At 44.1% G+C, this 22,526-nt stretch overlaps 1 protein-coding gene across 3 annotated transcripts in view; it reads left to right on the top strand.

Annotated features, from left to right (window-relative positions):
- Positions 1-2,346: 2,346 nt before the first annotated feature.
- Positions 2,347-22,526, top strand: part of LOC110535775 (solute carrier family 28 member 3) — a 35,519-nt gene continuing 15,339 nt past the window's right edge. Inside the window, exons 1-16 of one of the 3 annotated variants that reach the window (XM_036935574.2) lie at positions 2,380-2,528; positions 3,637-3,695; positions 3,800-3,891; positions 12,900-13,089; positions 13,234-13,378; positions 13,631-13,744; positions 14,016-14,093; positions 14,210-14,290; positions 14,531-14,611; positions 14,743-14,868; positions 17,011-17,141; positions 17,241-17,409; positions 17,545-17,742; positions 18,203-18,284; positions 18,596-18,694; positions 18,791-18,905. In XM_036935574.2, the coding sequence (XP_036791469.1) occupies positions 2,460-2,528; positions 3,637-3,695; positions 3,800-3,891; positions 12,900-13,089; positions 13,234-13,378; positions 13,631-13,744; positions 14,016-14,093; positions 14,210-14,290; positions 14,531-14,611; positions 14,743-14,868; positions 17,011-17,141; positions 17,241-17,409; positions 17,545-17,742; positions 18,203-18,284; positions 18,596-18,694; positions 18,791-18,905 (1,829 nt within the window). In that variant the 5' untranslated portion in view covers positions 2,380-2,459. Of the gene's footprint in view, positions 2,529-3,636; positions 3,696-3,799; positions 3,892-12,899; positions 13,090-13,233; positions 13,379-13,500; positions 13,745-14,015; positions 14,094-14,209; positions 14,291-14,530; positions 14,612-14,742; positions 14,869-17,010; positions 17,142-17,240; positions 17,410-17,544; positions 17,743-18,202; positions 18,285-18,595; positions 18,695-18,790; positions 18,906-22,526 lie in introns of all 3 variants that reach the window. The other 2 variants (XM_090190297.1, XM_036935575.2) reach the window with 2 other exon arrangements.

The raw sequence follows: 22,526 nt of genomic DNA, 5'->3' as shown, positions 1-22,526 counted from the left end.
TTAAAAAAACTGAAATGTCACATTTACATAAGTATTCAGACCCCTTACTCAGTACTTTGATGAAGCACCTTTGGCAGTGACTACAGTCTCGAGTCTTCTTGGGTATGAAGCAACATGCTTGGCACACCTGTATTTGGGGAGTTTCTCTCATTCTTCTCTGCAGATCCTCTCAAGCTCTGTCAGATTGGATGGGTAGAGTTGTTGCACAGCTATTTTCAGGTCTCTCCAGAGATGTTCGATCAGATTCAGCTCTAGGAAGAGTCTTGGTGGTGTCAAACTTCTTCCATTTAAGAGTGATGGAGGGCACTGTGCTCTTGGGGACTTTCAATTTTTTTGGTACCCTTCCCTGGAACTGTGCCTCGACACAATTCTGTCTCGAAGCTCTACAGACAATTCCTTCAACCTCATGGCTTGGTTTTTGCTCTGACATGCACTGTCAACTACGGGACTTTTTTATTGACAGTTGTGTGCCTTTCCAAATCATGTCCAATCAACTTGATTGGATTCTACCTATGGTCAATTCAATTAAAGAAACTTCTCATGGATGATCAATGGAAACAGGATGCACCTGAGCTAAATTTTGAGTCTCATAGCAAAAGGTCTGAATACTTACGTAAATAAGGTATTTCTGCTTTCTATTTTTAATTAATTTTGTCAAATTTGTAAACCTGTTTTTGCTTTGTCATTATGGGGTATTGTGTGTAGATTGCTGAGGACTTTTCTTATTTAATACATTTTAGAATAATGTTGTAACAAAATGTGTAAAAAGTCGGTGCATTCGGAAAGGATTCAGACCCCTTGACTATAGAAGGAAAGGCCCTCTTAAAACAATGGAACTAGGGTTGCAAAACTACCTGTAGTTTATCCAAGTTAAAATACATTATCTGTAATTATGGTAATTAATTGGCAATCTATATGGTATTTTTGCTCATTTAAACTTGAATAACTTTTACAAAAATGATGCATATAAAAAAAAAATTCTCAATGTGTATCTGTGTCCATATTGTCCATGAGTTTTAGTTCAAGAAAAAAATTGCCTTATTAATGAAATGACTGAGCGGTGGTAGGCAGAAGCAGGCGTGTAAACATTCATTCAAACAGCACTTTCGTGCGTTTTGCCAGCAGCTCTTCGTTGTGCGCCAAGCATTGCGCTGTTTATGACTTCAAGCCTATCAACTCCCGAGATGAGGCTGGTGTAAACGAAGTGAAATGGCTAGCTAGTTAGCGCGCACTAATAGCGTTTCAAACGTCACTCGCTCTGAGCCTTCTAGTAGTTGTTCCCCTTGCTCTGCATGGGTAACGCTGCTTCGATGGTGGCTGTTGTCGTTGTGTTGCTGGTTCGAGCCCAGGGAGGAGCGAGGAGAGGGACGGAAGCTATACTGTTACACTGGCAATTCTAAAGTGCCTATAAGAACATCCAATTGTCAAGGGTTAATGAAATACAAATGGTATAGAGGGAAATAGGCCTATAATTCCTATAATAACTACAACCTAAAACTTCTTACCTGGGAATATTGAAGACTCATGTTAAAAGAAGCCACCAGCTTTCATATGTTCTCATGTTCTGAGCAAGGAACTGAAACGTTAGCTTTCTTACATAGCACATATTACACTTTTACTTTCTTCTCCAACACTTTGTTTTTGCATTATTTAAACCAAATTGAACATGTTTCATTATTTACTTGAGGCTAAATTGATTTTATTGATGTATTATATTAAGTTAAAATAAGTGTTCATTCAGTATTGTTGTCATTGTCATTATTACAAATAAATAAATAAAAAAATTGTCCGATTAATCGGTATCAGCTTTTATGGTCCTCCAATAATCGGTATCGGTATCGGCGTTGGAAAATCATAATCGGTCGACCTCTAATAGACATACACTTCTGCCTCTGATTCCAAAGGTTGTAAGTTCAAATCCAGCTGTAGAAAGTTGTTTTTGATATTTTATCCCAAACCTTCACCCTTACCTTAACCAATTAGAGTTAATGTCTAACCTTAAGAATTTGGAGTTAATGCCTGATCTTAACCATAACCATAAAAATGTGGAGTTAATGCCTAAACTCAACTTTAGACACTTCAAAATGTGACATTTGGAACAACTTCTAATTCTAACGTGAGACTGTGAGAGCTGGTAGAATCTTTCATGCTGAAACCCTCATATTGAACACAAACAGTATTTATTATATTTTGGATAATGTTTTACAGCTTCGTCATTCTAGTTAAAAAAAATATTTAAAAAAAAAATATATGTTTTATTATTGTATTTATTTTATATAAAATCCTGAAAGTAAAAATAAATAAATCTGGTAGTTAAACTAAAGCTAACTGAACTTGAAACACACGCGCGCACACACATACACACAAGCACCCCTGTTTGCAGTAAAGAATTCTAATAGGCGGGCGCAGGTCTCCTATAAGAGAGATTCCTGCCTACCTGCAGTCAGTCGGTGTTTACTATGGAGTTGAATGGTTTATCAGAGAATAGCCAGAGAAATGGGCTGGACAACCAGGCCTTCCACTCTCAGGTAAGGGTACACACATCCTCATACTCGACAAACACACTAGAAACATACATCCACAGGTAGATGTGCAGGTACACAAACAGACACAGATGAATGCACAATCACAATTCTCGATATCCACTCACTGTAGACTTAAATGCTACTCACTTGCTGACCCTTTCTCTCATTCAATATAATGTACTACTCTGGTGCTATGTGTGTGCAATCCTTGGATGAGTGTGTGGATGATTAAAATGAGGTTTTTCATGCACTCATGTTCAATTGTTTACTCTTTCACTTCCTGTGACACTCCATTCACTGTCTGAAATCAATTACATTTCAAAGAGATAAACTCTGATAGAGAGGAGTGTGGGTTTGTTCTCAAACAATAGAAGAAATAGCCTGGGTGCCAGTCTGTTTTGCTCTCTTTTATTTTACTAGGCAAGTCACTTAAGAAAAAAATCTTATTTTCAATGACGGCCTAGGAACAGTGGGTTAACTGCCTTGTTCAGGGGCAGAACGACAGCTTTTTACCTTGTCAGCTCTGGGATTCAATCTTGCAACCTTTCAGTTACTAGTCCAACGCTCTAACCACTAGGCTACCTGCTACCTCTTGCAGAACAACAATTGGTGAACAACAATTGACAAGAGAGCAGAAACAGACTAAGGGAGAACAACTTCTGCCTAAAATATGTGGGTTCTGAATGGGGACAGAAGGTGATGTGCTCTCCCCATCCAAAGTTACTGGAAATCATTACGAGAAATCGATGAAAAACAAGTTTTTCTTGAACAGATTAATAATAAACTCAACACGAGATTAAACTCACAATGTGCAAACAAATCACACATGTGATTGCATAATATTTGTTTTACCTGTTGCACATACACAGTGAGAGTGAACATTCAGACAGACTATACTTCCCTATATCCAAGTCTGTTTACAAGACTTGAATTGCCAACAAGGTTGCCAAGCGCAAGCGCTGCACCTCTAAAATTTGGAGTTCACAGGCCCATAATGTCATTTACCAGCTACAATAACCCCACTATTTGCACATCATTAACAATATACCTTTTGCACCTGACATACAAAGTTCTGGGTATTATAGTCTGTCTGTCTGTCTGTCTGTCACAGGACTCTATCTGCATTTATGTAGAAGTTGCTCATCGGCCATCAGAGGAGCTAAAGAAAAGGTCTCTATGGTTTTGTCAATTGTAACTTATTTTCAAGCAATTCCTCAAAATTACACTAAGTCAGCCCTAAGTGACAGTGTATGTACTGCTTGATATCCCTCCAGGTTCTTGGAAAAGAGAATGGAAGGGATCCACCGATATCTGGAGGAGCACAGGACTAGGATCAGGCTGGTGTTGGGCATTGTCTTGGCTGCAGGTAAAAAAATTAATACAGGCCTCTGACCAGTCTGACATGTAATGAGCTGTTTAAACAGTATAGTTGTTAGTGGATACTGTATTTGGTGTTTGATGGTTACATTTCCTGTAATTACATGGGAATTTCTATCACTTCAATGTGGAGTCTGGGTGTTTCCTGCAACAGTCATCCATCAATAAATGTGACTCAACACGTCTAACACACTTATCATCCAAAATTCAATATACGTTTTTTTTTTACAGTTTATAAAAGTTCAGATTCAGAGTAGGGTTTATCATTACACTGCAATTTGAGGATACTGCTTGGAAAGTTTATCAACTTGTAAACCCACGTAGGAGACAAAGCCTTTCAAAGACTTGGCTGCGATTTTCACACTTGCTCCACATTACTCATTGGCAAACATGTATTTAGAGAAAGAAACCTTTCAACAACTTGCCCATAAAGCATTCTCTGAACATTATCTCACCAAGTTTCCCCATTAGGGGAAACATTAACAGTACTAACTTGCCTTTTGTTGTGTAAAATAGCACCTTAATAATCCCCTAAAGGGGACATTTCATTACACCAGCCAATACATGTAACACCAATCAAAACACAACAAAGGACACACAGACACTAAAAGAAGAACATCGTCAAATAATATTTTTAAAAGGGCAGAGGCTCTCCTTGATCCCCCCCCCCCCCCCCCCCCCAAGAGCTAAAGATCGGAATCACTTTCACATTTTTTTTACCTACAGCGCCTTCAGAAAGCGTTCACACCCCTCAACTTTTTCCACACTTAGTTGCGTTTACAGCCTGAATTAAAAATGTATTACAAATGAAAAGCTGAAATGTCTTGAGTCAATAAGTATTCAACCCCTTTGTTATGGCAAGCTTAAATAGATTCAAGAGTAAACGTTTGCGTAACAAGTCACATAAATTGCGTGGACTCACTCGGTGTGCTGTAATAGTGTCCTTAAGTGTCTATTGATGCACCAGTGCGTCAATAGTCAGACCATGAGACATCCAGAAAATCGGTCTTCTCAAGAAAACAACATCCGTTGCGTCCGAAGAGTTTGACCACTCTATGGAAAAATGAGACTCTAACAAACACGATGGTGTTCTCAATTTTGCTCTGACTCCCTCAAGTGGCAAGGTTCTTCGTCTGAAGGTAACCAGTGTAAAAAATGATTGGAAGTATGGAGGTAGATTTGTGCCAACAAGGGGATAAATATGTCAACTAAAAAAACTAAAATATTTCCTTAGCTTTCTTATATATCCTAGATATAGGAAAGACACTTAAAAACCTTATTCCTTATGATTTATTTTTTGACTGTCTGTTTTGTATTTCATGAATGTCTTTTCAATGTGTTTCTATGGGGTAAAGTATTAAAGGCCCAATTCAATATATAAACTCAGCAAAAACAATAAACATCCCTTTTTCAGGACCCTGTCTTTCAAAGATAATTCTTAAAAATCCAAATAACTTCAAAGATTTTCATTGTAAAGTGTTTAAACGCTGTTTCCCGTGCTTGTTCAATGAACCATAAACAATTAATGAACATGCACCTGTGGAACGGTCGTTAAGACACTAACAGCTTACAGACGGTAGGCAATTAAGGTCACAGCTATGAAAACTTAGGACACTAAAGAGGCCTTTCTACTGACTCTGAAAAACACCAAAAAAAGATGCCCAGGGTCCCTGCTCATCTGCGTGAACGTGCCTTAGGCATGCTGCAAGGAGGCATGAGGACTGCAGATGTGGCCAGGCAATAAATTGCAATGTTCTCACAGTACGTGAGACGCCTAAGACAGCGCTACAGGGAGACAGGACGGACAGCTGATCATTCTCGCAGTGGCAGACCACGTGTGACAACACCTGCACAAGATCGGTACATCCGAACATCACACCTGCGGGACAGGTACAGGATGGCAACAACAATTGCCAGAGTTACACCAGGAATGCACAATCCCTCCATCAGTGCTCAGACTGTCCTCAATAGGCTGAGAGGGGCTGGACTGGGGGCTTGTAGGTCCTCACCAGACATCACCGGCAACAACGTTGCCTAAGGGCACAAACCCACCGTCGCTGGACCAGACAGGACTGGCAAAAAGTGCTCTACACTGACGAGTTGTGGTTTTGTCTCACCCGGGGTGATGGTCGGATTTTTATTTATCGTCAAAGGGATGAGCGTTACACAGAGGCCTGTACTCTGGAGCGGGATCGATTTGGAGGTGTCCGGGAACTTGCAGGTGCCTTGGTGGAAGAGTGGGGTAATATCCCACAGCAAGAACTGGCAAATCTGGTGCAGTCCCTTTATCGTCAAAGGGATGAGCAGTACACTGAGGCCTGTACTCTGGAGCGGGATCGATTTGGAGGTGGAGGGTCCGTCATGGTCTGGGGCGGTGTGTCACAGCATCATCGGACTGAGCTTGTTGTCATTGCAGGCAATCTCAACGCTGTGTGTTACAGGGAAGACATCCTCCTCCCTCATCCTGACCCTCCAGCATGACAATGCCACCAGCCATACTGCTTGTTCTGTGCGTGATTTCCTGCAAGACACGAATGTCAGTGTTCTGCGATGGCCAGCGAAGAGCCCGGATCTCAATCCCATTGAGCACGTCTGGGACCTGTTGGATCGGAGGGTGAGGGCTAGGGCCATTCCCACCCAGAAATGTCCGGGAACTTGCAGGTGCCTTGGTGGAAGAGTGGGGTAATATCCCACAGCAAGAACTGGCAAATCTGGTGCAGTCCATGAGGAGGAGATGCACTGCAGTACTTAATGCAGCTGGTGGCCACACCAGATACTGACTGTTACTTTTGATTTTGACCCCCCCCCCCCCCCTTTTGTTCAGGAACACATTATTCCATTCATGTTAGTCACATGTCTGTGGAACTTGTTCAGTTTATGTCTCAGTTGTTGAATTGTATGTTCATACAAATATTTACACATGTTACGTTTGCTGAAAATAAACGTAGTTGACAGTGAGAGGACGTTTCTTTTTTTGCTGACCTTGTGTGTGTTGTGAATTGCTTTAACATGCTGCTCCACGTGCATGTTAAAGCTGGCATATATCTGGTGAAGGGTAAAAACAATTTCCCAGACTCTGCCAAGAGGTGACTGTCCGACCAAACTGAGCATGGGAAACAGTGTTTAAACCTTTTACAAAGAAGATATGTGGAGTTATATACTGTGTATATATATTTTATACCTACAGGTCCTAAAATTCCAAATCAAACTGCTAAATGATCCATGGTATGACCATTTTAAAACAATTCCATATAGGCTTAGACTTTTAGAGTTTTTTTTTATGATTTTTGAATGACTACCTCGTCTCTGTACCCCACACATGCAATTAACTGTATGGTCCCTTAGTTGAGATGTGCATTTCAAACACAGATTCAACCACAAATGCCAGGGACATTTTCAATGCCTTGCAAAGAAGGACGCTTATTGGTAAAAAAAAAAAAAAGATCCCTTAGTGCTTGGTAAAGTTATTAATTACACTTTGGATGGTGCATCAATACACCCAGTCACTACAAAGATACAGACGTCCTTCCTAGCTCAGTTACCGGAGAGGAAGGAAACCGCTCAGGGATATCACCATGAGGCCAATGGTGACTAAAACAGTTCCAGAGTTTAATGGCTCTGATAGGAGAGAACTGAGGATGGATCAACCGCATTGTAGTTTCTCCACAGTACTAACCTAATTGACAGAGTGAAAAGAAGGAAGCCTATACAGAATAAAAAAACGTTAATCCTCTGTTGCAATATGGCACTAAAGTGATACTGCAAAACATTTTGCAAAGCAATTAAGTTTTTTATTCCTGAATACAAAGTTGTTTTTGGGGGGGCAAATCTGATACAACACATTACTGAGTACCACTCTCAACATTTTCAAGCATAGTGGTGGCTGCACCATGCTATGGGTATGCTTGTAATGGTTAAGGACGGGAGTTTTTCAAGATAGAAAAAAATAAATGGAATGGAGTTATACACAATACTGAGGACTATTTTTTTTAAATATATTAAAAAAATAACACAAGGCCCAATCTACACTGGAGTTTCTTACCAATAAGACATTGGATTTGTGTGCCCGAGTTACAGTTTTGACTTAAATCCACTTGAAAATCCATGGCAAGTACTCAAAATGGTTGTCTAGCAATTGTCAACAAGCAATTTGTGAGGGCTTTAAGAATTCTGAAAAGAATAATGGGCAATTGTTGCACAATCCAGTTGTTGAAAGCTCTTAGACTTACCCAGAAAGACTCACAGCTGTAATCGCTGCCAAAGGTGCTTTAACAAAATATTGTAAAATGCTTATGTAAATGATACAAAAATGTATTTTATTATCAATACATTTGCAAAAATTTCAAAAAACATGTTTTCACTTTGTCATTGTGAGGAATTGTGTGTAAATAAATAAGACAAAAATATATTTAATCGATTTTGAATTCAGGCTGTAACACAACAAAAATGTGGAATAAGTTAAGCAATATGAATACTTTCTGAAGGCACTGTAGCTGCTGCTCACACTCCCCATCCCTTCATGTTTCTTAAGCATCTGTTGCTCAACCCCTTCACGTTTCTCCCTTTGCTCACCCTCTTCTCAACCAATTTGAGTGACATGATCAAGTAGCAAACTGCCTCATATGTCTGAATAGCAGAATTAAAAAGCCGGTGGCTATTTGAACGGACATTGCAAAAATGAATACATTTTGTAGGTTCATTTAGGATCTTCTCTGTCTGTTGTAACTAAGGATATTGGAGTAGCACAAAGCAGGGCATAGTCAATCAACGCTCTAAACACCTGTCCATTTGTGATGTCATCTTTATACTGCCATACCCTCGCCTGAGTTGCTGAAAAATAACACTACTACTTTGAATGCTTTTCGCCCACTTCTTTGCCAATGTTTGAAATGATGGGGAAGAAAGAACATACATCTCTATATGACTGCCTGTCTGTGTCTTGCTTGTGTTTTGATATGCCATCTAAATCGCTTGCCTCAATAGCTGTATGTAGCCTACTCCCCCCTGAAAAAAATAACTTGAATCGCTACTTCGCCTCTACGGGACCGGTGATCCTGATGGGACGGGACGGTTGAGCTAATGTGATTAGCATGAGGTTGTAAGTAACAAAAAACATTCCCAGAACATCTGATATGGGCAGAAAGCTTAAATTACTGTTAATCTAACTGCACTGTCCAATTTGAAGTAGCTATTCCAGTGAAAGAATACTAAGCTATTGTTTGAGGAGAGTGCACAATTATGAACTTGAACATTTATTAATAAACCAATTAGGCACATTTTGGCAGTCTTGATACAGCATTTTGTACATATATGCAATGGTTCATTGGATCAGTCTAAAACGTTGCACATACACTGCTGCCATCTAGTGGCCAAAAACTAAATTGCGCCTGGGATGGAATAACACAGTATGGCCTTTCTCTTGCATTTCAAAGATGATGGTACAAAAAAAAATGTTTTTCTTTGTATTACCTTTTACCTGATCTAACGTGTTATATTCTCCTACATTAATTTCACATTTCCACAAACTGCAAAGTGTTTCCTTTCAAATGGTATCAAAAATATGCATATCCTTGCTTCAGGTCCTGAGCTACGGGCAGTTAGATTTGGGTGTCATTTTAGGCAAAAATTGAAAAAAAGGCTTCGATTCTTATTTAAACTGCCTGTTCGTGTTGTTCTTATGTTTGCAATAGCCTACTGTTACATAACTTCTTTGTTTTTGTTGTTCAACATGTCGATCATGTCTATTGTACAACATGTCAAACTACACCAGGCAAAGACGTCTGATCATCCCCGTGGGGAGGAAGGAGGGGGAAGTGGCAGCAGAGTGAGCAGTAGCTACGTAAACAATCTTGCACATGCGCAGGCTCTCTCGTACCTTTAGTTATCGGGAAGAAAGGTCAAGGAAAAGTCGGATCCGCATCCACTCGTATAAAAAAAATCTGTAAAAAAAGATCTGTGGAAACGTCTGTTTTGCATCTAGGTCAAATAAATCTGTCATCGCACTGTGATTCTACAAGCAAGTACTGTGAAGGGGGTGGATAATGTTGGCCTCTATGCTCCTGAGCTTCTCGAGGATCCGCTTATCCTGGGTAAGCGGGTCCTCGATTGTCCAGGTGGGTGCCGATGGCACATCCAGCCTTCCCAAGATTTTGTTAAAACTGTTGGCATCATCCCGAGTGATGTTACCCACCCCTCCAGCAGATCACACTGTAGAACAGAACACTAGCCACAACACTATCAAAAACACATTTTGAATGTTTTTGGGCAGACATCAAAGGATCTGAACTTCCTTAAAAAGAATAACCTTTTTCTGAGCCTTTTTAAAAACCATGGTGGTATTCTCTCTCCACTGCAACTTGTCATCTATCACCATCTCTAGGTGAGCCCCATTATTGATCACAGGTGATGTGCTTTCGTTCTTCCTCCTGAAGACTACCACCAGCTTTATAGTTTTAGACCCATTCAGCACCAAGTGGTTTTAGCTGCACCATGACATAAAGGAGGATATTTCCTGGCTCTATAGGGAGTCATCATCCTTCCGTGAAGCAGCCTACAATTGTATAATAACAATGGGTGCATTGCAATGAACAGGCAGAACATAACGCTCACCTGCCGGTTACTGCCGGATTTCTTAATATGCAACTAACGGGAGCTCCGAGTGAAAATAACTGTGTTTACAACAAAAAGAACAGCGGAATAAACTGATCAGACCAGCTGATCTGACGTTAGTATGGTGTCAAGCCAGCTTGGTAGTGTAACGGTTTTCCTCTTCTTCTGAGGAGGAGTAGGAAATATCGGACCAATGCGCAATGAACACTGAAAACAAAAGAACAAGAGAAATAAATGAAAACCAAAACAGTTCTGTATGGTACAACACAGACACAGAAAACAACTACCCACAACCATAGTGGGAAAACAGGCTGCCTAAGTATGGTTCTCAATCAGAGACAACGATCGACAGCTGCCTCTGATTGGGAACCATGCCAGGCCAAACACAGAAATACAAAACCTAGACTACAAAACATAGAATGCCCACCCCAACTCACGCCCTGACCAAACTAAAACAGAGACATAAAAAAGGAACTAAGGTTAGGACGTGACAGTGGCTGCAAAACCTAAACCCATAGGAGAGGGTCTGGGTGGCGCAGGACGTGGACCCCACTCCACCATCTTGGCCCACATAAGTGGCGCCTTTAGAGCGGCGACCCTCGCCGCCGCCCTCGGACTGGGGACCCTTGCAGCGGGCCGGGAGACTCCGGCAGCGCCGGACAGGCGGGCGACTCCGGCAGCTCCTGACAGACGGGCGGCTACGGCAGCTCCTGACAGACGGGCGGCTCCGGCAGCTCCTGACAGACGGGCGGCTACGGCAGCTCCTGACTGACGAAGGCTCCGGCAGCTCCTAACAGACGGGCGGCTCCGGTAGCTCATGACTGACGAACGGCTCCGGCATCTCCCGACTGACGGGCGGCTCCGGCAGCTCCTGACAGACGGGCGACTCCGGCAGCTCCTGACTGATGGGCGGCTCCGGCAGCTCCTAACAGACGGGCGGCTCCGGGAGCTCCTGAATGACGGGTGGCTCTGGCAGCTCCTAACAGACGGGCGGCTCCGGCAGCTCCTAACAGACGGGTGGCTCCGGCAGCTCCTTACAGATGGGCGGCTCTGGCAGCTCCTGACTGACAGGCGGCTCCGGCAGCTCCTAACAGACGGGCGGCTCTGGCAGCTCCTGACTGACAGGCGGATCCGGCAGCTCCTAACAGACGGGTGGCTCCGGGAGCTCCTGACTGACGGGCGGCTCCGGCAGCTCCTGAATGATGGGCGGCTCCGGCAGCTCCTGACTGACGGGCGGCTCCGGCAGCTCCTAACAGACGGGCGGCTCCGGCAGCTCCTGACAGACGGGCGGCTCTGGCAGCTCCTGACTGATGGGCGGCTCCGGCAGCTCCTGACTGACTGGCGGCTCTGGCAGCTCCTGACTGACGGGCGGCTCCGGCAGCTCCTAACTGACGGGCGGCTCCGGTAGCTCCTGACTGACGGGCAGCTCCGGCAGCTCCTGAATGACGGGCGGCTCCGGCAGCTCCTAACAGACGGGCGGCTCCGGGAGCTCCTGACTGACGGGCAGCTCCGGCAGCTCCCGACTGATGGGCGGCTCCGGCAGCTCCTGACAGACGGGCGACTCCGGCAGCTCCTGACTGACGGGTGGCTCCGGCAGCTCCTAACAGACGGGCGGCTCCGGCAGCTCCTGACTGACGGGTGGCTCCGGCAGCTCCTGACAGACGGGCGGCTCCGGCAGCTCCGGGCAGGAGGGAGACTCTGGAAGTGCCGGACAGGCGGGAGAACCTGGAGATCAGAGACAACGATCGACAGCTGCCTCTGATTGGGAACCATACCAGGTCAAACACAGAAATAAATAGAATGCCCACCCCAACTCACGCCCTGATCAAACTAAAACAGAGACATGAAAAAGGAACTAAGGTCAGGACGTGACAGGTAGGCTACTAGCTCACTAAATTGACTGGAAATGTTGCCTGTGTAAATTACGATGATTGAGTTAACACGTTTAATGGCAGCCCAATGATGCCTATCGAGGCTACTCTTCTGTGAAATTAAAGTTATTGAAGACAATCTTTTCATTAATTACCACATTGTAAATCAAATGTTAGCTGACACAGGCTAACTGAGTGACTGACATATCAAGAGAGTGGCAGGTAGCCTAGTTGTTAAGAGCGTTGGGTCAGTAACCGAAAGGTAGCTGGTTTGAATCCCAGAGCCAACAAGGTCAAAATCTGTTGATGTGTCCATGAGCAAGGCACTTAACCCTAGTTGCTCCAGATAAGAGTGCCTGTTAAAAGGTCAAGGAAAACACCTGATGCGCTACCAAGTTTTTAAATTGCATGTTGTGTATTCTACTATACTTACAGTATGTTAATACCCCGAATGATAAAAAGTACTACTCAATAGGGAATAAGGTGCAATTTCAGACACAGCCTGTATGTGTTTCAGGTTACTTTGCCGTGGTGATCGCGGCATGCGTGCTGAATTTGCAGCGTGCTCTGGCCCTGTTGGTGGTGACCTTGCTGGCTGTCTTCTTTCTTCTGTGGGACTGGCTGATGGGCCGCTACGGACAACGCCTTTGGGACGCCCTGCAACCCGCCAGGGACACCCTCAACACACACTGGCTCTGGGTCAAATGGTGGGAGAACTGCATTTTCTCTCCTTCTCACTCTCTCTCTTTTCCGTATAATATGAACATTTTCCTGCATGCGTGGTCCTTTTGGTGATCCTTGTGGTTGTCCCTCTGCTCTCTTACCTCCGGTTGGTCTGTCTGTCGGTGCAGGGTGGTGTGTGTGCTGCTGCTGGTGGCAGTGGTGTGCTGGCTGGTGTTTGACACGGCCAAACAGGGGTCGCGGCAGCTAGTCTCTTTCTCCGGACTCCTCTGCTTCGTAATGCTCATGCTGGTGTTCTCAAGGAACCCATTCAGGGTATGGCAAACCAACAAAACACAAACACCCCTAATGTGTCCACGCTGTATCGTTCCAAAGACCATTCGCTATAGTTCTGAGTGACCTGGTGGGTGTATGTTTATGTGTGTGCTCCCTGCAAGCCTGTATGCTTGTGCGTGTGTCTACCCGTGTGTGTGTGCGCGTGTGTGTGTGTGTGTGTGTGTGTGTGTGTGTGTGTGTGTGTGTGTGTGTGTGTGTGTGTGTGTGTGTGTGTATGTATGTGTGTTATAGGTGTCATGGCGGACTTTACTGTGGGGTGTGGCGCTACAATTCTTGTTTGGACTCATCATCCTCAGAACCAAAGCAGGATTCACCGCTGTAGACTGGCTGGGCCATCAAGTGGAGGTATAATATACATCTACTGTGTACTATCCAGGGAAAGTCAAGCAGAGGGCAAAATGTACATCAATTGGATCATTGATATTACAAATATTAGCCAGCACAAAGGCCCTCGTTTTCATTTGGACCACATTGCTAATGTCACTCTCATCAGCATAATCACATTACCCTGTCCCCTGTCCCAGCACCCGTAGCAGATATACAGTAGAGTAGACCTGTTAAGAAAGTGACCTCATTAGTTCAGTCTGTGTTGAAACATCTCTCCTCTCTCACCCAGGTGTTTCTGTCCTACGCTGACACCGGCTCTAGGTTTGTGTTCGGCGACAAATACACAGACCACTTCTTTGCGTTCCAGGTACAGGGTCATATGAGTATGTCTGTATACGTGAGAGACTGTGAGAAAATGACATGAAGAGAAAAGAAAAGACAGAAACCCAACACTGTCGTTATTTTTTTATTCTCTGCTTTCAGGTTCTGCCTATTGTAGTGTTCTTCAGCACTGTCATCTCTATGCTCTACCACCTTGGCTTCATGCAGTGGCTCATCCTCAAGGTATTCATAACATCACATACGTTAAAATCGTGTTCAGCCATCATACAAGTGACTAAATTAGACAAGGATGATCCAGCCTCCACATAGTACTGTATCAAGGTTGTAATTTACCGGGGGACAGGGGGACACGTTCCCCCCGATATCTGCTCATGTAACCAGCATTATTATTTCATACCTTAGTATCATTTTGGCACAGAAACGTTCGCACCATTGTTTATGTTTGTCTGTGCATACCTCCAGGTGGGCTTCATAATGCAGATTACTATGGGAACTTCTCCCACAGAGTCAATGGTCGCCGCTGGCAACATATTTGTGGGACAGGTGAGAATAGTATGAGTGACAGATGTGCTAGGCAGCAAAAGAGAAATCCATGACAGTCAAGCAAAGGAGTATTTCTCTCTCTCTCTCTCTCTCTCTCTCTCTCTCTCTCTCTCTCTCTCTCTCACACACAGACAGAATCTCCACTCTTGATTCGTCCGTACATCTCCCAGCTGACCTTGTCAGAGATCCATGCCGTGATGACAGGAGGGTTCTCCACCATCGCTGGCAGTGTACTGGGAGCCTTCATCTCTTTTGGGGTGAGGTGGAAGAGGGGTGAGGAGGGGAGGAGGGGAGGCAGGAGGAGAGAGAAGAGGAGGAAAGTCAATAAACAATTTCAAACCTTTGTTTTCTACCAAAGACACAACTGAACTCTCACCCAATTGACCTTTTGCTTATCCATACTGTGTGTCTCTTAAATGTAACTAAATGTAATCTATGTAATCCCCAAAAGTAAATATTTATCAGGAGAGGGCCATAAACAATCATTAGTAAGGCTGCATACTCCAAGAAAGGTTAAAATCTCACCTTTCTGGTGTAGTCAAACAAGCTCATGTACACAGTAAAAATAGGAAATACAATTTCAAATTTGACATTTCCAAATCAACAGAACTGTATGAATAAGGCTTGAAATTACTTATATTTTTTTCTAAATGTAGAATAATCCACTTATATAATGACTCACTAAGATTTCACCTTCCTTATAGCTGTGAAATACAGTGCCTTCGGAAAGTATTCGGACCACTTGACTTTTTTTACATTTTGTTACATTATAGCCTTAATAGAAAATGGATACAATAAAATCCTCAGCAATCTACACACTATACCCAATAATGACAAAGCAAAAAAAAAATTTTTTTACACTTTAGCAAATTAATTAAAAATTAAAAACAGAAATAACTTATTTACCTAAGTATTCAGACCCTTTGCTATGTGACTCGAAATTGAGCTTGAGTTTCCATTGATCAAAATGAGATTCCATTGATCATCCTTCAGATGTTTCTACAATTTGATTGGAGTTCACCTGTGGTAAATTCAATGGATTGGACATGATTTAGAAAGGCACACACCTGTCTATATAAGGTCCCACAGTTGACACTGCATGTCAGAGCAAAAACCAAGGCTTGAGGTTGAAGGAATTGTCCGTAGAGCTCCGAGACAGGATTGTCTCTGGGATCTAGGGATGGGTAACCAAATATTTCTGCAGCATTGAAGGTCCCCAAGAACACACTGGACTCCATAATTTTTAAATGGAAGAAGTTTGGAACCACCAAGACTCTTCCTAGAGATGGCAGCCTGGCCATACTGAGCAATTAGGGAAGAAGGGCCTTGGTCAGGGAGGTGACCAAGAACCCGATGGTCACTCCACCAATAAGGACTTTATGGTAGAGTGACCAGACGTAAAATTAACATGGCAGCCCGCTTGGAGTTTGCCAAAAAGGCATCTAAAGGACTCTCAGACCATGAGAAACAAGATTCTCTGGTCTGATGAAACCAAGATTCTTTGATGAAACCAACTCTTTGGCCTGAATGTCAAGCGTCACGTCTGGAGGAAACCTGGCACCATCCCTACGGTGAAGCATGGTGGTGGCGGCATCATGCTGAGGGAATGTTTTTCAACGGCAGGGACTGGGAGAATGATGAACAGAGCAAAGTACAGAGAGATCCATGGTGAAAACCTGCTCCAGAGCGCTCAGAACCTCAGGCTGGGGAGAAGGTTTACCTTCCAACAGGACAACAACCCTAAGCACACAGCCAAGGCAATGCAGGAGTAGCTTCAGGACAAGTCTCTGAATGTCCTTGAGTGGCCCAGAGCCAGAGCCCGGACTTGAACCCGATCTAACATCTCTGGAGAGACCTGAAAATAGTTTTGCAACAACGCTCCCTATCCAACCTGACAGAGCTTGAGAGGATCTGCAGAGAATAATTGGAGAAGCTCACCAAATACAGGGGTGCTAAGCTTGTAGTGTCATACCCAAGAAGATATGAGTCTGTAACTGCTGCAAAAGGTGCTTCAGAAGTAAACAGTCTGAATACTTATGTAAAAGTGATATTTCTAAAAACCTGTTTTTGTTATTATGGGGTATTGCGTGTAGATTGATTATTAAATTGTTTATTTTATCATCAATTTTAGAATAACGCTGTCACCTAACAAAATGTGGAAAAATTCTAGGGGTCTAAATACTTTCCCAATGCACTGTATATGAAACACAGGGAATTCATGTTTTTGACTGCACTGGGCCTTTAAAATGTTGAGCTCCACCTCTTCCTTACCCCTCACATTCGACACATATACCCCCCAACACACACACACACACACACACACACACACACACACACACACACACACACACACACACACACACACACACACACACACACACACACACACACACATACAGATTGAAGCATCCCACTTGCTGACAGCCTCCGTAATGTCAGCCCCGGCCTCCCTGGCTATCGCCAAAACCTTCTGGCCAGAGACAGAGACCCCCAAAGTCACAGCCAAGAAAGGCCTCAAACTGGAGACAGGGTGAGACACTGACACACCTACATACACGCATGTATGCACACAAGAACCAATGTCTGCCTAATGAATATGAGCCTGAGTGTCTTTTCTGGTTTTGTATAGGGAGGGCAGTAACCTGCTGGAGGCAGCGTCTCGCGGAGCGTCCTCCTCTATTGTCCTGGTGGCCAACATCGCTGTCAACCTCATTGCCTTCCTGGCCCTGCTCGCTTTCCTCAATGCCGCTCTGTCATGGCTGGGCAACATGTTCAACTACCCCCAGCTCAGCTTCTCTGTGAGGACACACAAGTGTGCATGTACATAGAAGCACTCAGACACAGAGACACACTAAATACAAGCTGGATAGAAATCAATGATTCTCTAAGACACTCTGTCCCTCTCTCTTTCTCTCTCTCTCTCTGATTGACAGATCATCTGCTCGTACGTATTCATGCCTTTCTCCTTCCTGATGGGTGTGGCCTGGGAGGACAGCTTCATGGTGGGTGAGCTGATTGGCTACAAGACCTTCTTCAATGAGTTTGTGGCCTATGAGAGGTTGGCAAAACTCATCAAGAGGAGAGAGGACAGAGGCCCAGAGTACGTGGATGACGTTAAGCAGTACCTATCTGTGAGTGATGTCAGGGGTCACTAAGTGGTAATACGGGCACTGAATTGATATTTGGCTATCTGTTTTTTCCTAGATAGACAGACGGACGGACAGACAAACACACAGAGACTACTTTCTTTATTCAAGTTTTCAAATATGATTGGTCTACATCAAACTCTCCATAAATGGTGGAAATATTTTTGGACCACTAAATCACTAAATCAGTTCTGATATTATCAAGTCCGATCTGATATTACGAGTGCTCTCTGTATCAAGGATTTATCGTTGCATTTGCTTGTATTTGGTGAAGAAACATTGTGTGCTTCAGTAACAGATACATTTTGTGCATATCATTTATGGTAATTTCACTTTTGCACGTGTAATGTTAATGGCTTGCTGCGTATTGCATGGATGACGATTGGCTGTTGCATATTGAATATATATCTAAAGACTTAGACCCAGGTTGTTTTCTGTTCCCCAGGTCCACTCTGAAACCATAGTGACGTATGCTCTATGTGGCTTCGCGAACATCAGCTCTGTGGGTGTGATGATCGGAGGCCTCTGTGAGTCAAGCCACATCTGTCCTATCCTGGATCTCAAATCAACCTCTAGCCCCTCGCCCCTCGCCCCTGGGCACTCCAAATGCAGTGTGTTTTTGTCCCTATTGATATTATAGTATTGTTGAGACACCACTTTGATTTTGAAAGAATTAGGTTTCATTTGTGAGGTTCTTCAAAGATTTTACTGTATGTTAAACCATTGCAATGTTGTCCTGCTGTAACGGTCTCTGTTCATTGGAGTGTTGTGGCTGTACTGTGGCAGAATGGTTGATGTAGTGTTTCTTCAAACGTTTTTGTAACGTTACCTGCTATAGCGGCTATGGCCCCAGAGCGGAGGGGTGATATTTCCAGGTGTGCCATCAGAGCTCTTATCTCAGGCACGGTGGCATGCTTCATGACAGCGTGCATCGCAGGTAAACCCCAAAAACAGTGTGCGTTATAAACTTGTCACCATGCATTATCCTCGGTGGTGACGTCATGGTTGTATGTGTGTTTGTGTGTCTTCCCAGGTATGTTGTATATCCCAGAGCTGCTGTGTGAAGACTTCCTGAAGGAAGAGTTCAACTCCACATTAGTCATTAACAGCACTCAGCTCCTCACCTGCTGTACTGAGCTCTACCACAGGTACGACCAGTGTGCATGTTTGTTGGCGGGGGTAGGGTGACCACCAGATTGTGTGCTACAGTACCGCATTTTGGCCCTTTGTCCCGCGTCCCACTACCAAACAATTATGTCCCGCATTTTTTCAAATTAAAACAACAAAATGGATATGTCCAGTATTTCAGTCACTGTCTTTTTTGCAGTCATGACAACATACAGATGTGGTACTGGTGGGGTTAAACACTTCAATTGTTGTTGAGATCTGATATTCAATGTCATATCTTTAACCAATGACGTTAATCATATCCTTTCGGGCTAAATTCCAGCTGAACTTGGAGGAGAGCAGTTAACTACTTACAAAAAGCTAGCGAAAAGCTAAAAAATTAAGTGAATGGCCCTTATTAGACTGAAAGAAAGGCTATAAGTTAATTTCTTCAAACTTCAAAAGCTCTCCGTGCTCATTAGTTGTTCATCATTCAACACAGCCCTATTCGCTGCTACTTCACTCAATTCCGTTTTAGAAGTCTGCCTTAATAATATACCCTAGAGTCGATGTCTGCGGCCCGCAGAAATCTAATTAGCATAATAATGTAAAAAATCCCAGCGAAAAACTATGTACGTTTTTTTTTTTGCCTTCTCACAAAATCATCTGTAGCATCCGGCCGGTTTGGCCCATCAGTTGATGGCTGTGCCACACTGTCCTTCAAATGTCTCACGAAATCAGCCTGTTGTCCTGCGTTTGGGCCAAAGCGGTAGGCCACACCACAAAAACTCTCCTGGTTTGCCAACAGCCACAGAGAGGCCAACACGTGATCCCTCAGGCGTTCTCCTCTGCAGGGAACCAGAGGGTTGAGTTCCTCACACAATATCTGAAAAACAAAGAAATATTGGATTCTGTCATCTTACAGGTTTGCCCTTCACCACTGTTACACAGAGGCAATTAGCAACGATACAGTTGTGTATTGTTCATCATGGGCTTACTGTTCACAATGACTACATTGTGCTTTTACATCATACTTTCACATTTTTACATTTGGATTATTTGCCCTTTGTGGTAACTGTTGCTAGATAAGGGGCCTTCTGAATAATATAAACTCAGCAAAAAAAGACATGTCCTCTCACTGTCTAGGCGTCTCACAGTGCAGACATTGCAATTTATTTCCCTGGCCACATCTGCAGTCCTCATGCCTCCTTGCAGCATGCCTAAGGCACATCCACGCAGATGAGCAGGGACCCTGGGCATCTTTTTTTGGTGTTTTTCAGAGTCAGTAGAAAGGCATGGTACTGAGTAAAGGGTCTGAATACATATGTAATATTTTTTATATATTTGCACAAATTTCAAAAACAGTTTTTGCTTCGTCATTATGGGGTATTGTGTGTAGATTGATGAGGAGAAGAAAAAAAAACAATTCAATCAATTTTAGAATAAGGCTGTAACGTAACAAAATGTGGAAAAAGTCAAGGTGTCTGAATACTTTCCAAATGCACTGTCTGCAAACAGGTCCCGTGTTTGTGTTTTACACCTCCAGCAGAATAGTTACATTTGTGTGCATGATATTCAGTTTCCCTGGCATATAGTACGTTCTATGGATGGTCTTAAACTGCAGTCATTTATGTCTGGGATGATATAAACATGACTGGGAATTCAAACATATCTCTCTCTATCCATTCATTATCATCAATAGCGTCTCCCAGGTCTTCCTCACATTTTTGTTTTACTTGTGTGTTATCAGGAAAAGCCTATATCAACCCTTGTTACAGTTTGGAAATCAACTTTAGAGGTTTGTCAGACTGCCTTAAAATAGTTTGAAGCTTCTTGCTTGTCCGGTGTTTGCTGCACAGAGAAAATAAAGTGTTGTATCTACAAAAATTCACCTCAGCTCATCACTGACTGGTCTTCCCTGGCTGCCTGACCCTGATGAGACTCCTGTCACCATCAACTCAAGATGGAACTTTGTATCCATTCACGGATTGTTATAATATACTCCAAAATGTACCTGAGTGTTACGGTTTTCTTGCGGTGAAAGAGAGGAGGACCAAAATGCAGCGTGGTAATTTTGATACATGTTTAATAAACTAATAAACACGAACAATACAAAAACAATAAACGTGACGTGAAAACTGAAACAACCTATACTGGTGCAAAGAAACACAGAGACAGGAACAATCACCCACGAAACACTCAAAGAATATGGCTGCCTAAATATGGTTCCCAATCAGAGACAACGATAAACACCTGCCTCTGATTGAGAACCACTCCAGACAGCCATAGACTATTCTAGATAACCCTACTATATCACAATCCTAATACCTTAAAAAAATCAAGACAAAACACAACACAAAATAAACCCATGTCACACCCTGGCCTGACCAAAATAATAAAGAAAACACAAAATACTAAGACCAGGGCGTGACAGAACCCCCCCCCCAAGGTGCGGACTCCCGGCCGCACACCTAAACCCATAGGGGAGGGTCCGGGTGGGCGTCTGTCCACGGTGGTGGCTCCGGCACGGGACGTGGACCCCACTCCAACAAAGTCTTAGTCCCCTTGTATCGCGTCCTTTGATTGGCGACCCTCGCCGCCAACCTTGGCCTAGTAACCCTCACCAAGGACCCCACTGGACTGAGGGGCAGCTCGGGACTGAGGGACGAAACACTCAAAGAATATGGCTGCCTAAATATGGTTCCCAATCAGAGACAACGATAAACACCTGCCTCTGATTGAGAACCACTCCAGACAGCCATAGACTATTCTAGATAACCCTACTATATCACAATTCCAATACCTTAAAAAAAAACAAGACAAAACACACCACATAATAAACCCATGTCACACCTTGGCCTGACCAAAATAATAAAGAAAACACAAAATACTAAGACCAGAAAAGAAAATGAATATGCATGGTCTAATAAATCAAACAAGGTCTACAGCGCATTTCTCAGCCAGCCACACACACACACACAACAGGTTTTCAAGCCCCTTTAATACAAGCTACACTGTATTCCTTGCATTCCCCCCCCCAAGGTGCGGACTCCCGGCCGCACACCTAAACCCATAGGGGAGGGTCCGGGTGGGCGTCTGTCCACGGTGGCGGCTCCGGCACGGGACGTGGACCCCACTCCAACAAAGTCTTAGTCCCCTTGTATCGCGTCCTTTGATTGGCGACCCTCGCCGCCGACCTTGGCCTAGTAACCCTCACCAAGGACCCCACTGGACTGAGGGGCAGCTCGGGACTGAGGGGCAGCTCGGGACTGAGCGGTAGCTTGGGACTGAGGGGTAGCTCGGGACTGAGGGGTAGCTCGGCACTGAGGGGAAGCACAGCACTAAGGGGAAGCTCAGGCAGGTTAATGGAACTGGCAGATCCAGGTTGACTGGTGGTTCTGGCAGATCCTGGCTGACTGGCGGCTCTGGCAGATCCTGGCTGACTGGCAGTTCTGGCAGATCCTGGCTGAATAGCGGATCCTGGCTGACTGGCGGATCTGGCGGATCCTGGCAGACTGGCGGCTCTGGCTGCTCCATGCTGACTGGCGGCTCTGGCTGCTCCATGCGGACTGGCGGCTCTGGCTGCTCCATGCGGACTGGCGGCTCTGGCTGCTCCATGCGGACTGGCGGCTCTGGCTGCTCCATGCGTACTGGCATCTCTG

This window comes from Oncorhynchus mykiss, chromosome 11 (genome assembly GCF_057628025.1).
Source record: "Oncorhynchus mykiss isolate SJ-2025 chromosome 11, ASM5762802v1, whole genome shotgun sequence".
NCBI classification, from domain to species: domain Eukaryota; kingdom Metazoa; phylum Chordata; class Actinopteri; order Salmoniformes; family Salmonidae; genus Oncorhynchus; species Oncorhynchus mykiss.
This window is presented reverse-complemented; position numbering and strand designations above follow the sequence as displayed.